The following is a 17,766-nucleotide window of genomic DNA, read 5'->3' on the forward strand; positions in this document are numbered from 1 at the left end:
AGACGTTGCCTCTGGGCCAAAGCGCCACACAGTGGAAAATCTGATCCATAAAAACTGTACATAATAACTCTATATTAATAAAAATAAATTCTGCAAAATATGACCAATTAATGTAAAGTGTTTATAAAATATATTTTAGTTGCATTGGGAAATCGCAGGTGTAAAATGCAAATATACATCATTCCTCAAATGCATCAAACATTTCACTGCCTAAATGCTCATTTTCCGCTAAATAGGGTAATGAAAATAATTCACCACGTCTTTACGTGTGTTCGGATGACTGTGGGCTTAAGGACTTTCCTTTACCACTTGATGACTATCCTTTTGATTATAAGGGTTATTGAAACTCTTTAATAACCACTTGCATCAACTGATGTATATTTATGGTTTGTATCTCTGTGTCTATGTCAGGACCTTTATGTGATAAAATATGGACGGCTGGAGGGACAGTGGGTCTGTGGAGGACTGTTAGAAACACAGATGCACCGTGGGACCAGTTATCCGAGGTGAGTAGCATTTATCACACCAACTCTTTACTATGAACCCTAGTGAGTCCAGATATTGATCATTGTGTATGTTGTGGTCAGACATTGTTTCCATGAACTACACTGCAGAACCTGCCAATGCTAACAGTTCAGGACTGAATGTCTGTCTCTGAGCTGACAACTTCATACACTGCTCTATCCATCATTTATGTTGTTCACTGGGCTGTGGAGCAGGAAAGGGGTGAGGGAGAGGGGGAGTAAATCCACGACAGCAAAGTCTAATATGAATGGACACATTCAGACCAGAGTGAGGACCATGGCCCAGGTTCTCAGAGTGGACAAACACATCTGATGATGACTTGATGTGGTGGTTTCTGAGTTGACATCCTTCAGCTGTTGCAGCTGCAGATTTCAGTTTCAGTATATGAAATTAGAAACTGCAGTATTTATACTTTTTTGCTGTAGTTCCAACTGATAGTGAGAACCAGACAAATTTATGTCGAAAGGTTTTCGACCATGGTTGAAAACGGCCCCGTTTTAATCAGTTTTAATTTTTTTTTTTTTTGCAGAATTACTTTGAGTTGTAATACAAAATGAATAACTTTTCATTTAAAAAAAACATTATTCGTGTTCAATATTTGCAAATCTCCCGATGTTTCGAAACACTATGGGGCTAATACAAAGTGATAAAAGCGTTAAAAAAAAAACACAAAAAGAAAAAGAAATGAACAAAAAACATTTGGATTCTAAAAGCAAAGTGAATAACTCTGATTTTCCTTTCTTATTTTTACCTGGTTTTATTGAAGTATTTTTGAGTTCTGTTTGATTTATTTGAATTAATTTCTTTCTTTATTTGTCAATTCCTTTTGTTTAGAATAGAATAGTCCTTATTGTCATTTCTTTATTGTGTATTTTCTGTATATGACACATTTCTACCTACTCTGTCCTAAAATACAGGTTTAATAATAATAATAATAATACATTTAAATGTGATAATGTGTCATTTACAGAAGACTCTGGAAAGTGTAGACCTGTATTTACTAGAGCTGTAAATCAGGTAGAATTGTTCACAGGAGAACTGTAGGTTAATCATGATTAATCGAGCCAACTAGTCATTCCTAAATATGACAAATATGACGGTCATGTCATTATTTTGTCCAACCTGCATCTTAACGGTGGCTTGTATAAAATGGTGAGAGCCATTGTTTTCAACAGCATTAATTTGTCTACAGTTTCTTCATAATCCATTTGACAACTGCTTCGGTCAGCTGGTCAAAACAGCAGTTTCCCAGAAGTCCTTGTCTTCAGCCTTTCATCATAAACACACTCTTTGTTGTAAGCTGTACACTATGTGTAAATGATTTAAGGAACACATCGATATCCACTTCCCCAGTGTCATGGCTCCTATATGGTCTGCAGGATAATCTCCTCTATAGACTCATCGCCCAGCTCGCCTCCTCTTATCAGCCTCAGGTTATAAAAATGAAAAAGCAGCATGAATCCCGACCATTCATGCTGCTGGATTGGCAAGTAATGATGAAGCTGTGCAGATGGACCAGATGAATTTAATGGTTTAATTTGTCATATCTTTCTCAGTTCTGTTTTCTAATAAATAGCCGCTGTACATCATAGTCCTGTCAGAAAATGCAGCTTTTTAATCTTGGTGCGTGCATTTTATAACTAGCATGACCACTGGTACAATCACAGTGATTGAAGTCGTTCTTTGTTCAATTTTACGTTCTTATTGAATTTTCAAGCACAGTTGTTCACAGCTCCTTTGAACAAAAATCAAACACAGCCAACTGCAACAATGTCCATTCTGGTAATTGCCCCCCGCTTCTGACATTTATATATATATATATACACACATATATATATATATATATATATAAATATTACAATTTCTGTTTTGACACATGCAGGAAGGTGACACATCAGGAGGCAGACAAACCTCTGCATTTACCGCACAATGAGTTCAAGGCCCAGAATAACTGAGCCTTGTGATAGTGATAAAGTATGAATGTGTTACAAGGTAATTGCAGACATCACTTTCTGACTTTCAAATGATCGATGACTAACTAGTCAAATCTAACTGGTCAGAAAACATAATGAGGACGTATTAGCACAAGATGAAACCTTTGAATTTTCGCTGCAGTTTCAGAAATTGTAGCAGCAGTTTTGGTAGCAGCACTCGTTTAATTCTAATGCTCGTGGAATTCCGGCCAATTACTTGAACATTTTACATTGTTAATAGCACTGGTGACGACGAGAAAAAAAAAGGGAGATGAGGAAAGAATTTTACTGAGATTTTTTTGATTCACTGTGGTAAGACTGCTGGAAACATCGCCCCCCCAACCCTCACCCCTCCACACACACACACACACAATTAACAAACTTAACCTTTTAGTCATTTGGTATTAAGAATAAAAACCCAAACGGTGATCTAATCTTTTTTACTCTTTATCTAATACATGAATATTTGTTATTACATTTTTTTCCCGACCAACCACACACTACATTTATTTGTCACGGAGAGGTGCTTAAATGTTGCATCAAGTACTTAATCTCCATGAGACAAAGAGTGTTAGAGACAAGGTACAAATATTCTGGCTGATGTCAGACATCAGTGAGTCATGGAATAAGTCTTTTGAGCAGAGGAGAGATTTAATAAGGTCCAGTTGGATCAGCTGAAACTGTCAGTAGTGTGATTCTGTGCCTGGGCTAAAAAACACCTAGTAAAGGTGTAGAGTTGGATGATTATACATTTTTACTTCCACATATGTAGAAGGTAATGTTCTTCGCTGGAAATGTACAATCTGCAACACAATGATCTATCTATCTATCTATCTATCTATCTATCTATCTATCTATCTATCTATCTATCCATCCATCCATCCATCCATCCATCCATCCATCTACCTATCCATCCATCTATCATCCATCCATCCATCCATCCATAGCGTTTTACAGAGAATTGTCTCTGACAGCTCTTCCTGTCTGACTGACAGGTCTGACATATATAGGAGGACTGTCGGGGGTTGGTCAGGGCTCTGAGGACGGGCTCGTCCACTGAGGTCAGGTTCAACAATAATGGACAGACAGAGTCAGTGTCCCCTGAGGGCCCACTGCCACAGCACATGGGTACAGAGACCTCTTCCTCTCTTCACACCCCGTCCTGTCACTCTGCTCATTCTATTGCTGTTTAAGGTTTGTTTATTCTTGAAATTCTTGCCTATCTGCCGTAACACCAGGCATGTGACCCCTGGGCCAGAACAGATCTTTACTTCAGGTCTCGTCTGGCCTTCAGGAGGTGTCCACTGGAGTGAGTTTTATTAAGAAAAAAAAAACACACAAAGAAAAACTTTGATTTTACTACTGATTTTATAACACTGATCTCAGATTCCCAAGACAAATTGAATTCGCTGTGAATGTTAAGGTATTTCATAATTATTCATTTTTCAACAAGATATTTTCCCCCTTTGAATAAAAAAACTAAGACTTCCTAACATTTCAAACGATAGTGTCAGATTTTATAAAATCTTCAGGAGAAGAATGTAATGCCTCTCTTGAATAGGCTTGAGTATTCTGAGGTGAGAACTGGGCCTTGAGAAAGAAAATTACAAAAACACTTTTCTTACTATATTTTGATCTTATTTAATTAAAAAAAAAGAATTAACTTTTGAGTTCCAATATTCATTTTGATTCTCCAGATAAAGTCAAATCATAATTCAGAGTAAATTCCACCAAATTCCTCAGAGAATATTTTTTGTATATAACTTTTTTCTAGACCAGGCGTGGGCAAACGTTTTGACTCGCACGCCACAATTGGTCCTAAAATTTGACAGGGGGGCAGGATCAGGAGCAGAAAGATGGAGTGTTTGTGTAAACTAAGGTAAATGACATTTGAAAGGCATGAATAAAGGCCAAAAAGGTTGAAACACATTTGTCATTTTCTGCACCATCTATGGAGGAAATGTGGGTATTGCAGGGAAAAGGCAGAAGTATAATGATAAAATAAATAAATTATATAATTTGGTAAAGTTTGGCGGGCCAGATTAAAAAGCTGAATGGGCCGCATCCGGCCCCCGGGCCATAGTTTGCCCACTCCTGCGCGCGCGTCTATGTTCTAAAACTGCAAAGATAATTACTAGAAGATTTTCTGCTTCTCGATAATTGCGTCAGTAGGAAAAAAACATAATTGCATAAAACTGCGGCAAAAGCTAACATGTTCAGGTGTCTTTGAAAAACGTACGGTCAGACACGATGTGTGTCTGTTAAGTCCAGTAATGCCTTAGAGTTTCACATGAGGACGAGACAAATACGAAGGATGTCGATGTCTTATCAGAACTTGGAGTCAGGTTTATACATTTGAAATCTATTAAAGGGGGCAAAGATCATCATCCAAGACAAGTCTGGTCCTGGTTGATTGAACTCCCATGTGTATCCACTCTACAGGTCAAATCAAAGGTACTGCTGCTGTATATGTCTGTGAGCTGATTCTGATTTCTCACAGCACAGTGTGCTGTTCTGTTCTTTGAGATTAGATGAGATCGGTTTGAATTCACTAAAATTCCAAATTTCATTCGGTTTGATTGAATGATTTAATTCCAAAAAAGCCTAATTCAAACCATAAATCTATGTGTAAAGGTGAGTGTGAGATATACAGATAGAGGTCGAAGACAATTTTCTCTCATCGAACCAACAAATACCAACACGTTGGTTTAATGGAGAGTAACAATAGGTGATTATACACTACTGTATAAAGCAACTACAGACAAAAAAAGATAAACAAATGGTTCTGGAGTGATCGTCACAACACATTCATAGTTCAAAAAGCCAGACACATTCATTTGACTGTAAGCACTGGACTCTTGTGTGATTCTTGTTAATCAGAGTGAAGCCCAGTTCTGTCCTCCCAGCAACAGAAATATTAACTGTTAGGAAAGCAAACCTCTGGCAAGAAGTGGAAATAAAAATAAAACAGTTAAACTCGTCATTGGAATCATTCTGAAAAACCATCTGGTTGGTTTTCAGAATGATTCATTCTACATCCACAATCAGTTTGATAAACTCACCCACATCCTCTCGCTCGTGAAGTGCACTTCAAAAAAAATGATGAAAGCAGAAGAATCTCTATCAGCGTCACTGCTATAGTTTGTTGTTGTTGTTATTATTATTATTATTATAAGTGTCGGCTGGAAATCCTCCTCTGGAGACGAAGGTGAAGCCGTACTCTCCTCCTCCTCGTGTATTCTCCTCTAGCGCACATGAAGACTCTCTGTGGCTCTCTATAATTCAGCCTCTCTCTCCTCCTGCACCTCTTCCATTCCTATTCCACTCTCTCTCTCCCTCTCCCTCTCTCTCCCTCCTCCTCCTCGGATTCTTTGCTCAGCTCAATGTCTACATCTCTACATCATCTACACCTCCTCCCCTAAACCTCACATAGTTCACGCCCTCTATCTTTCTCTCTATCGCCCTCTATCTTTCTCTCTCTCTCTCTCTATTTATTAGTCATTCCTTTTTTTAAATTGCATTTCTACATTTGTGCCGGTGGCTTGGACGCTTGTACTCAGCGTTGTCACATCCAACACACAGGTCACGTCCTTTCTATTTCCCTCCATGCAGCAGCGATGTCACCTTTAGGTCATTATTGAATTTGCATCTTGGCTTTTGCTTTATTAGTGGTCAACACATTGAAGGATTATAGGATTTTCCTAAAGAATTTAATATATTTGAAGACTGAGAGTGAGCCTTATATCAAAGCTGCAGAGACACTGGCAAAATATTTATCATCTATGTCAAATGTATTAAATCAGAGACGAACTAATCACATTTGCTAACCTATGTTTGCGTGATGTCAACAGGGAAAAAAAACGCTCACCTGTCATCGTTGTTATGCAACACTGTCACACTGCATGTCACCGTTACGTTACTCTTATTCTGCGAAAGCGGACTTCTATGTAAACCCACACATTTTGCCGACCTTGTTCTGTATGGGAAAGTTGGGAGAATGTGGGTGGCATTGTGGCGGCAGGTACACCGTGATCTGTGTATAACAGAGGCTTTTTTTATGTTGGTCCCGTGATGCACTTTAGTCCATATTCTCATGTGCTGGGATTGGCCTCTAAAAGGATCCCGACACCGTGATGGTCATGTCATACGGACGGAGACCCAACGGTGAAATACCGCCCAGCTGCTCTTTACATCCTGGGTATGACTGACACATACGAAAAATGTGGAATTTAATGACACAGTGGCGCAGGCATATCAGTATCCAACCCTGCTGACACACACTGTTACCTGTTTGTTTTGGAAATTGGCAGATGCTTCAAGACAAATTATGCAATGCAGTTTCCAAAGTTGAAAAACATGATGTACCCCTCAGTCGGTTTCTGTCCCAGGATTAGAAAACACAAAATGAAAAGAATTCTCCGATATGGATGTTTTGGGATATTAGTAGGAAACCAAGGTGTCTGAAAAATGGCACACTGCAGAACTGGAACTGTGAAAAACTGAGAATTTATTTAATCAACTCCCAGTTTCTGCTGTTTATGCTAAAAGTTTTATTCCATCCTCATTCCGAACATGGGTTTTCTGTCTCTGACTGATGAAGCAGAAATATTGGACTTTCTTTCCTGCCGCACATAAACAACTACTTGCTGATGTGTGTGCGTGTGCCTCGTAATCAGTAGTCTCTGTTTACGGTGGTAAAATCATTTGTACGTGTATTTAAAGTTACTTAAAAATGATTAAATGAAGCAACGTTGCATTTGTACTTTGAGTGTAGTTTTTGCAGCCATCACCACCTCCACTACTTCTTTTGACACCACCTTGACCACTGCTACAGCTTTTACCACAAATCAGAGTAGTATTTGGAATTTTATATGATTATTACTGGGGATGGCTTTTAGGCTTGTTTTCATCAATGTTTATCCTGTAATTTTCACCAATTTCAGACCAGCTACTAGCACTTTGATACAGCAATCATAACTACACATTCAAATAGCGCCACTATTAGAGTACCAATATTATTATTATTATTATTATTATTATTATTATTATTATTATTATTATTATTATTATTATTATTATTATTATTATTATTATTATTATTATTATTATTATTATTATTATTATTATTATTATTATTATTATTATTATTATTAATATTATTATTATTATTATTATTAATATATAGTGTTACTCAATTTACTACCTTTTCTAATACAAATACTATTACCCTACAATTACTCTTACCATTACTAGTACTCCTATTTGAACTACTAGGGTTTCTAGTGATTTCAACAAATCACAGAAATAATCAAAACAAACAAAGTGTTTAAAAGCCATGGATCTAGTGGTCGACAGTGTGAGATTGAGAAGAGACTTTATGTAGAGATCTAATTTGAATATATTGCCCAGAAAAACTGTTCAAATGTTATGATATTTGCTCTTTTGCTGTGATTTTCATCATAATAGAAATCCTTGACCTCAGATGTAGGAGTCTGATACGTGTTGCACAAAAGGTAATGTGTGCTAAGAGAAATTGCACAACCCTTTCTTTGAATTGGCCAGAAATCCACATTGCAACAGGGCCCAAAATCAATATAAATATTTCAGCGGGCAGAAGAGCCAACACTTGAATTCACCGCACAGAACCATTGACTTCAGGAGAAATACCTTTGTCAACAAAATGCGGTGAGCACCTGTACATGTCTGTACCAGGGGTCACACTGGGGTGTTATATGTTTAAGGTTTTGTTAGTAACAGTAGATCAACAGGTTTGGAGACAACCATTTGTTATTTTTGAAAACTAAGTCGTAGTATTTCATGTGCAACCTAATGAACTTTCTCAGGTTTGTTCAACACGTGGCTTTGTGTTTGGTTCAAGGTTTTCTGTCACCGTGCTCATGTTGGCTGCATGGACCTGTCTTGCTGAGGCCGAGGCGGTTAAAAGCTCAGTGTCAGGTGAGACACTGAAAACACACACACACACACATATACAGTATGAATGTATGTGTAAGGTCTGATGAATTTGTAAAAAGATGTTTTTATGCTAACACATATACATTATAAAAACCATATACAGTATATACATAGATAATGAAAAATACATCAAACATGTAGTAATACATGATGCTTGTATGTGTAAATCAAACTCAATTTCTATCCTGTGAAAAGTTGCTCTTAATGAAACTTCACGTCTTCACAGTCTTTATGTTAGTGAATAATCACTGAAACTTGGTCTGTTCTTGAAAATGCTACGAACAACCTCCAAAAATGACTTTTGGTTTTTTAAACTCATTCATGATACTTCAGTGTTATTAACAACAGAACTCAGTGATAAAGTATTATTTTTTTCATGACTCATGTGCACCTCAATGTGACTAACAGCTTTTTAGTGCAGTAAAGAACAAAGTGACACAGCTCACCACTGCACACAACCAAATGTGACCTCTGTTTTTAACCCATCACCAAAGTGAACAGTGACCAGCTTCATGCACCAGGGGAGCAGTGTGTGGGGACGGTGCCATGCTCAGAGCACCTCAGTGGTAACTTGGCAGCTGGTGGACTCAAACCTGAAACCTTCCGGACCCATGTCTGCTTCCTTAACCACTAAGCCACCACTGCCCTCCACAAATTATTCACTTGGCAACATGTTTTGGGACATAAACTTATATACGTAAACGCGCTAACCGATTGCGCCCCAGAGACGTTATAAATATTTAGAACACGTCTTCATTTAATGCACACTGAGTACTAAGACTTTCTCCTTCAACTCATTGTTTTCCACAGAATGATTCAGCCTGGAGTTGTAGTTCATTCTGATCACATGTCTGACTGAACTGTGTCACCCGACCTGACTCACTCAGTGGAAGAGTGGTTAGTGCTCTTGCCTAACGGCAAAAACATCACCATTTTGAAATCCTGTTCTCTTGGAGTCCCAGAAATAATGTTTTTTCAGTGTATATGAAGAAAATGTATATATATATATATATCGATAGATAGATGGATGGATAGAGAGATAGATAGATGATGGATGGATAGATGCATAGAAAGACAGAGAGACAGAGACAGACAGACAACTTCATGGATGGAAAAACAGATAGATGGATCTGTCAGAATATGTGTGAATGAAATACATTTGTAGACACTAAACACTTTAGTTAATTGCAATTATAATAATTCTACAGCCTCAAGGTTCGCACCCCAACGCTCCAGGCGAATGATCGGGGGACTTCTGGCCCCTCACGTCCCCTGGCAGGTTTTTCTCAACGTTTCTGATGATGCGCTGGGTCAAGGTTATGCTGGTGGCACTCTCATCTCTGACCGCTGGGTGTTAACGGCTGGCACCAACCTTTATGTCAGGATGAACAGAACGGAAATGAAGCGGAACGATCCCTTAATTCCAAAGTTGTACGTGGGAATCGTAGGGCTGCCTGAAGCTAATGCTTCCAGCGAGGTTGAGGTAGAGAAGGTAAGTAAGTAAAACGCCACATTGTTTTTTAACGTTGACAAAAATGAAGAAACGTGACATTGTCTGTTCACATTGTTGTTTCATAATCTTCTTGTCGTTGATGACTTTTCTTATCTTGTGAGACTGTACCTCACAAAATAAGGTTGAATTAACAAGTGGTAAGAGGATCAGGGTTGTTATCCACTGTGTGTATATGTGTTTCATGACAGTTAAAGTGAACCGTTGGCCAAACATCCGGTGAAGTGTCACTGAATAAAACAATGTTTGCTTTTTGAATGGTGTGAACATGTTCTTAATTTAGGTTTAATTTATACAATGATAGCAGCAGAGAACACCCTGTCTGCTTCTATTGTCTTACCATCTTAATTTTCCATTTTTCCATTTTATTCTAGTTTTAGTAGAATGACAGAAAATATCCTGTCATATTGAGTATCATTGTTTACATCAGGGGTATCAATCTCATTTCCACCAGGGGGCCACATCAGCATTACAGTTCCCCTTGAAGGGCCGGTTGTAAATGGAAGACTGTATAGATCAGGGGTTCCCAACCTCTGGTCCGCGGACCAGTCCCAGTCCATAGATCATTTAGTACTGGCCGCAGTGGAACAATGTACTTTTTCTAGGTGATGTAACTACTCCATAACAGACTAATACACGTTTCTGCAGTTGATTATTATTTATTCAAGCTGCAAATACTGTTCATTGCTGTGTAATAAAAAAATCTGATTTTTTTAGGTTAATAATTTCTGCTGCATAGACATTAATAATTGATTTTCAAACTCCTATGGGCCGCACAAAATTGCATGGTGGGCTGCTTTTGGCCCCCCGGGCCTTGAGTTTGACACATGTGGTTTACATCATATAGAAATATAGAAGATATAGAAGAAATATAGAAGAAGAAACAAAAAGAAAAATGTTTACCATTAGAAAAAAACAGTTTCTAAATTAAAAATGTTTTTCTCTCCACAGATAGTTCTCCATCCAAATTTTCTGAACCACTCTAACTGGGACAACAACCTGGCTCTGATCAAGCTGAAGGAGCCTGTACTGATGAGTGACAAAGTGGCTCCAATCCCTCTCCCTGAGCGGGGACAGGACCTGACCAACATCACTGATGGAATCATCTCAGGCTGGGGCTGGGGCGCTCTCCTAACTCCTGCAACATCACTTAAATATCTCATCCTTCCTATCGCCAATCATTCCAGCTGTAAGGCTTACTATAAAAAAAAGCCCTTCACACCAGATGTAGATGACAACATGTTCTGCACATCCATTTCACGGTTTGGGGAAAATGTGTGTTTTGGTGATGCAGGCGGAGCTCTGGCTGTTAGAGACCCTGACAGTGGGGATGTGTTTGTCGCTGGGATTCTGATCTATGACAGAAACTGCAGAGTTAGACAGTACGGAATATTCCTGAAAATGTCGTCATATTTACCATGGATTCATAGCGTAATCAGGGGAGACGAGGAGAATTCTCCTGCTGTCCGTGCTGCTGCCGTGTCCACGATGTACTCAAATGTATGAGCTGTGTTCCCTTGCGGTTGCATGTCCAAAGCTTTATACTTCATTAAATTCTAAACAACATTTTATCCTTCTTTAGACTTCTTGTTTCACTAATAGAGCAGGAGGATATAAAACAAATGGGTTGAAATTCAAATTATCACCAGATCACAAAATAAATAGAGGAATGCAGAAAAATATAGAAAAATATGAGTACATGGTGCATCCAATCTTTTAATATGATACATACCAATAATTATACAGAAAAAAACAAGTTTATGAATGTCTAATGGTCATCTCTAATAGAGCCATATCAACAGAATGTTGATTTTCTATCTTTTTTACATCATCAATATGTCGTGACAGAGGCTCCCCTGATGTCTATCATCTCCTAAGTCATTCTCCATCTCCATGTTATTTTCTACTTCATTTTAGTCTTACGTCATGTTCTATTTTGACCACATCACACAGCAACCCGACTCTGAATGGAGAATCCTGAATCAGGAATACTGTCCTGCTGTTAAGCTGACTCTGAATGGACTCAATCAGGAATACTGTCCTGCTGTTAAGCCAAAAACAAACACAGACAATAGGTCAGTCCCTGTCTACTGTCTGAACATGTCTGTCCTGGCTTACAGTCTCTGGAAGATAGAAGACACTTGAGGCACTTTTTTTTGCTGCTGCAGGGTGCATAGGGTTCAAATTAATATCCCTGTGAATTATTTATCTCCCTGTCAAAGGCTGTACTCTTTAAAAGTCTCAGAGCGTAGTATTTGACTGCAATCACAGCACCAACTGATGTCAGGACAATGTGGTTTGATATTTTTTGCAAGGTCTATGTTTAGTGGGGATTTTTATTTTTTATTTTTTCCTAATTTATGAAGAAGTTTGACTGACTTGAATTACTACCATTCAGTGGATCAGTTTTTTTTCTTGTGTCCAAATCACTGCAGGTAAAGGGGAAAAGAAAGACAAGTGTTGTGTGTTTTAATGCCCATCGGCTTTTGCCTTGGATGGAAAAGAGTTTTCTCTAGAACACTGGATTTGTAACATGGATAATCAATAATACAAAGTACATAAACGCTGTTTTGATGAATGAAATGTGACGCTCTTGTTCGTCATTCACCCTCGTGGCGATGCTTTTAACTGAGTCTCAGTCGATAAAAAGAGACTCAGGGTCAGAGGCAACCGTCTCCTGAAACTGACTGAACAATTCAATCCTTCCACTGTGAAACACAAGACTCTACCTTGGTCTGCTGTTCATCCCATTTACTTTATGTTGCCAAGGTGTTTTTCACTGCTCATACACTCAGTCATCAGATTTCTTTCTAAACATTTTAAGGTATGGTGTGCTTTAAATGCATGTTTGACAGCAGTAAGAAAAACTGAAATCCAGCTTGTTGTGAATTGAAAATTTGAAACAATTCCAAACCGGGATGTAGTCATCAACCTTTTAATAGTGTGCCCTGACACTTAATCATGTTCCTACAATTTACAAGCTAGAAAGATAAATTAAAAACAAACAAAAAAAAACCTCTTTGGTTGCTACAGTAGAGTTACATTCACCTACTGCATGTTCGTGATGTCATCAGTGGAGTCACTGCGGTTGTTTTTAATTCCCCGGTGGCCAAATGTTTCTGGGCTTCTATGGATTTAAATGTTTATGTTGTTGTTGGAACTCACGCTGTATGAACATATCAAAACTGAACTGAAGCTGAACTGTATTATCAAAGCTCTCTCTCTCTCTGTGTGTGTGTCTTTGGGGCTGTGGCTGCAGGCATTCTTAACGTAAATCAAACCCGTCATATTTTCTACTGCTATTAAAAGACAAAAAAGGAAAAGTGAGAGGCGTTGAATGTCACGCAAATGCCATGACTGTCAAATGCCCAGGGTTCACCTCCTGACTCCTTTAACTACCCATGTCTCATTACCACTGCCTTTCACAGATCGTGACTCATCTGATTTTTATCTGGTCTAGGTTTCAATGCTGCCTTTTTTTATTACAATTTAATCCCTGCAGAAGACATGGGATTACATTTATTATTTTATCAGGTGGCTGTAAAATCCAGCCACCTGATAAAAAATTAAAGTTACATGTCAAAAATAAATCACGTTGTGTCCCAACCAAACAAGGAACCTTTGAATTCATTTCATCTGTAAGTGAGAGATAGTAGCTGTTAAAACTGCTGCTTTTCATCCCCTTTAACAATACTATTGCAGTTCAAATATAATAGGTGAGCTGTCAAATGGCAGAAGGTGATAAGGTAGTTTTGGCAGATTTTCCGTGCTGTTTGAATGAGTCAGGCGCAGACAATCATCTTCAGTGCTCTGTCGTGCTCTCTTATGTAACCACAAATTGTAATTGTTTTCTTAAGTCAAAAGCAGATAACATTTTCATTTGACTTCTTTTGCTTTGAATCAGTCCTTTCTAAGCCGGCAGTTTGATTTAAACCTCTTGTTGGACCTTATGGACGTCCCTCTCAGTGGTGGTCAGGGATAAAGTGGTTAAAATGTAAGGATGAACGCTTGACTAATCGTGTGTTTGTGTATCTACATGAGTAGCGTGCTCTGTACATTCCCTGCTATCTGTGGCTGCCTGGTTACAGGTCAATGTTGGCACTTTCCATGTTACAGGTTTCATACCAGCCCTGTTAATTACCCAAGTGCTGCCACCTAAAGGATGTGTATTCAATTGTTCTGTTGTCACTGTGGCATGGCCAGGATAAATTATTGACTTTGCTCTTAAGTAAACTCAGAGCGATTTAGCGAAACTGGATAACTGACTGATCTTTCGCGGCTGTGACAGCAGTGATTGGACTCCCAAGTCTGTGTGTAAACATGGTTCTGTCAACAACTGACACAAATGATATGCTGTTGAAGCCATGACACGTTTCTTTGTGTATTGTTCTCAGATCAGGCATCGGAGGGAAACAGCAGAGAAGAGCAAATTAATTAGAGAACAGAAAAGAGAGTTTGGTTTTACATTGACAACGACACTCAATCAATCCACGCACAGCGAACGAAAAGAGCGAGATTTCAATGAAAAGAGACTGAAAACTTGCTACAGAACATGGAGACAAAACTAGAATAAAACAGTCACAGAAAACTGAAGCTGAACAAAAAATGCAGAATGATCACTGTAGTTGTTTACATATCCTGCAATTCCCAGAAATAATGAATATTCATTCAGATTTGTCTTCAGTTTTCTTTTTCAAAGCAGCTCTCATGCTACAGTCCACGTCATGTTTTAGATTTAGCATCACTTTGATGCTAAAGTAATAACACCAAGCACAACCTTTTCATCAGTCCAGTCTATTGGACCAGTGCATTTGGCCAATTATTCATACATGGAGGCAGAAGCTTCTCGGTGTTTCATATGGGAGCTTTTAAGTAAACAAACATGGAACATGACAGCTCTATATGGATGAATGGACAAACAACATGTACAAGGAAGAATAAATTAATACATGTATTTCTGCTACCTTTGGAAACGCTAATGTTTCAGTGGCCTACAGTAACTCATTTTAGGGCAGGCGTGGATAAACTATACATTTATTCCCCAACCGGCACAATATATTTCACCAATAGATGGTGAGTGAGGTGCTTTACTCTCGACTTCACTTTTTTTTTTTGCCCTTTGTTTGAACTCCAAAACTCCAAACCTTCAGTAAAAATACACCGACCAAAGGAAAGAAGTGGACAGTGTTTAACAGGGAGTGGACAACAAATGATTTTTTTTCACTGAAGTCCAATCATTGGCTGTACTGATTTGACAAGAAACTGTTATGGTTTTCAGAGAATACAATATCAGCCGTCACTTCACCACGAGGAGCAGTGAGGTTAAAATCATTTATTTGTGGCTATTTTGACTTGTCGTTTATCTTAGTTCACACCAACAGTCCATCTGTCTGCTCCTGCACCCCCTCCCCCGGCAAATTTTAGAACCCGTTTTGACCCAACAGTCGAGCAGTTTACTGATTATAGCAGTGTGTAAAATGAAAAATAAAGTATTCGCAACTAAGAACACAGACAATAATTGACTTGATGTATAAATAAAGAGTTGTTGTTTAAAGGTTATTTATACATGTATTATGGATAAGAGTATTTCCACCGTTCACATACAGTACTATCCTAACATTACTGAAACAGCTCTGCCCAACAGTATGTTTTCCCATTTCCCAAGTCATGCAAAAACCACTGAATTTATAAATGAAGCCAATTTTATTTTCACAACTCATAAAATCATCAACGAGTAGTACCATGTTTTATATATATATATATATATACTTCAAGGACCCTTTTCAAAGGTTCTTTTCAGGAACTTGCTCTTCATGATTCTCCTGCACCTCCTCTTCATCCTGGACCTCCCAAACAAAGTCTAAAGCACAGTCTTGCATGTTGGATTTAAAGAAGTCATTAAAATAGTGGTTCTGTTCCTCTGTGAACAAGTTCTTCCAGTCACCGGTTTTACCTAGATGTCAGGAAATTGAATGAGTGATGAATTGAATATTCACTGGAGGCAAAAAGCTGCTGCCGGACGTCTGATTGGAGCACGGAGGCATGAATATATTTCTCCTGTGTTATCCTCAATCCGCCGGCTCGCAGAGTATCAAATGATTGATTTCAGTGGCATTGTGGGCATACAAATGCTTAAATAGTATGGCTCCTGTCTGGCCTTCTGTGGCCGTATTTTCCTGCACAGACACTGAAGTCTGCTGATCAGCTGCTCTTGGTTTTCCCTTCCTGTTTTTAAATCTCTGGTTTTTCATTGATTTTTGTGTATTTCACCATTTGATGACTTTTGTGTCTGCTGTTGCTTTGTGCCTGTGGTTTTATTGTCACTGTACAACACCTTGATTTCAACAAAACTTTTGGTTTTGTTTTCAAAAGGAAGGGATTGAAGCAGGGTGAAATATTAGTCAGGGATTAGTCCAGTATTTTTAAGAGTAATATTTTGGCCTTGCATTATATAAAGTCAGACCGTTTCTGTCAAGGATTTGATGTTGCATCAAATGTAAAATGTTGCATTTGGTCCAACAACAAATAATTCATCACTTTAATAACAAGTTTCCCCTCTCTGTAATTAGAGCCTCGTACACATCCGTCAATATCATTAGCTTCTAATTATCAATTGAACTGTTTCTAACAGAGTTTGTTTGGGATATAAATCAATTGGACAACCTGTTTTTAAACGTTTTGAATCAAACTACACCATTCTTTACAGCAATGTTATCACATTGGAGCAGTTTTAATGACCAGCTTTAAACTGAATATTGAACAGTATAAGTAATGGAAAGGTGAAAAAATAGAAATTTGGTACTTCCCAAAAGTTAAAGTTGATGTGAAAAAGCGGGGAGACAAATATGATTTTGCAAATAGCGTATGGAAAAATCTGCAGATCTGCAGAGAGAGAAAAAGCTCCTCACCTTTCCTCATGAAGCAGCCCTTGCTGTGGTCCATTATGTGGTCAGAGACGAGAGTGTAGTTGACCATGTTGTTATTTTTCATGCTGCTGAAGCTGCAGTGTTGGACACAGTTGTTGACTTCCTCCTCCAGCAGGGGATGCTGTAGGAAAGAGCTGACCTTCTTTATGGCACCATGTAGATCCTGAGCACAGAAGGTGACGTTGTTAAAAATAAATAATATGTCTGTGGCCGCTATGTGATTCGTTTAAGATGTTTAAAGGTAAACTATTATATTTGTCTTGTAAGTTGTCTGTTTCCTTATTATTATTATTATTATTATTATTATTATTTTATTTTTTTTATTTTTATTTTTTTTTACCAATGACATTTCTTCATAAGTGAGGTGAAGCAGATTTTCCAAAGTTGCTGTCTGACATGTCCAGCCTTTGACGTGGTCAAACCAGGAGCCGTAGGACACTGAAAACAAGTGTAGGGGATAAAAAGCTGTCTTCTTTCAGATTATAGATTCATATATAGAGTAGTATCTTTTCTTCACTCACATGTGCCCATTAAGAATTTCTTTAAAAATTCTTCAAATGTTTCCGCCTCTGGGAGAAAGTTTGCCATTTTGTGGAAATGGTAAAAGGATACAACCACGTCTTTGGGGTTTCTGCTCACATAGATTATCTAGGAGGAAATGACAGAGACACTCTCTGAGGCAGGCTGTAGTGAACTATGCATGAATTCTTAGTGCTGATGGTTACGTCACGTTCCTTTAATTAATGGAAAACACCACTCTTCTGCTGTAATGTAATATAACAGGGGTCAGTTTGAACTTGATGATGTTCCGTTTAATATCCAAATATCAATGCAAATGTAAACTAGACCTTAGCTTTGG

The 17,766-nt window shown here is 38.2% G+C and overlaps 3 protein-coding genes across 4 annotated transcripts in view; 1 reads left to right on the forward strand and 2 right to left on the reverse strand.

Moving 5' to 3' along the window:
• The window catches only part of LOC103378713 (trace amine-associated receptor 13c), a 13,237-nt gene extending 5,753 nt beyond the window's left edge, over positions 1 to 7,484 (reverse strand). The window contains exon 1 of the mRNA XM_008310018.3: positions 5,561 to 7,484. The gene's annotated coding sequence lies outside the window, so the exon portion shown is untranslated. The remainder of the gene's footprint in view (positions 1 to 5,560) is intronic.
• A 588-nt stretch (positions 7,485 to 8,072) lies between these two features.
• hp (haptoglobin) lies at positions 8,073 to 11,550 on the forward strand. Of its 2 annotated transcripts, XM_025055388.1 has the most exons (5): positions 8,121 to 8,183; positions 8,377 to 8,453; positions 9,282 to 9,368; positions 9,680 to 9,963; positions 10,933 to 11,550. In XM_025055388.1, the coding sequence occupies exons 4-5, from the start codon at positions 9,712 to 9,714 to the stop codon at positions 11,485 to 11,487; spliced, it is 807 nt and encodes a 268-aa protein (XP_024911156.1). In that variant the 5' UTR covers positions 8,121 to 8,183; positions 8,377 to 8,453; positions 9,282 to 9,368; positions 9,680 to 9,711; the 3' UTR covers positions 11,488 to 11,550. The 2 variants fall into 2 exon arrangements, with proteins under 2 accessions (XP_008308241.1, XP_024911156.1); XM_008310019.2 differs by lacking the exon at positions 9,282 to 9,368 and having other exon boundaries at positions 8,073 to 8,183.
• A 1,772-nt stretch (positions 11,551 to 13,322) lies between these two features.
• LOC103378716 (sulfotransferase family cytosolic 2B member 1) overlaps positions 13,323 to 17,766 on the reverse strand; it is a 7,435-nt gene continuing 2,991 nt past the window's right edge. Inside the window, 4 exon segments of the mRNA XM_074559982.1 lie at positions 13,323 to 15,934; positions 16,890 to 17,070; positions 17,248 to 17,345; positions 17,429 to 17,617. Of these exon segments, the coding sequence (XP_074416083.1) occupies positions 15,765 to 15,934; positions 16,890 to 17,070; positions 17,248 to 17,345; positions 17,429 to 17,617 (638 nt within the window). The 3' untranslated portion in view covers positions 13,323 to 15,764.

This window comes from Cynoglossus semilaevis, chromosome 5 (assembly GCF_000523025.1).
Source record: "Cynoglossus semilaevis isolate Cse_v1.0 chromosome 5, Cse_v1.0, whole genome shotgun sequence".
In the NCBI taxonomy this organism is placed as follows: domain Eukaryota; kingdom Metazoa; phylum Chordata; class Actinopteri; order Pleuronectiformes; family Cynoglossidae; genus Cynoglossus; species Cynoglossus semilaevis.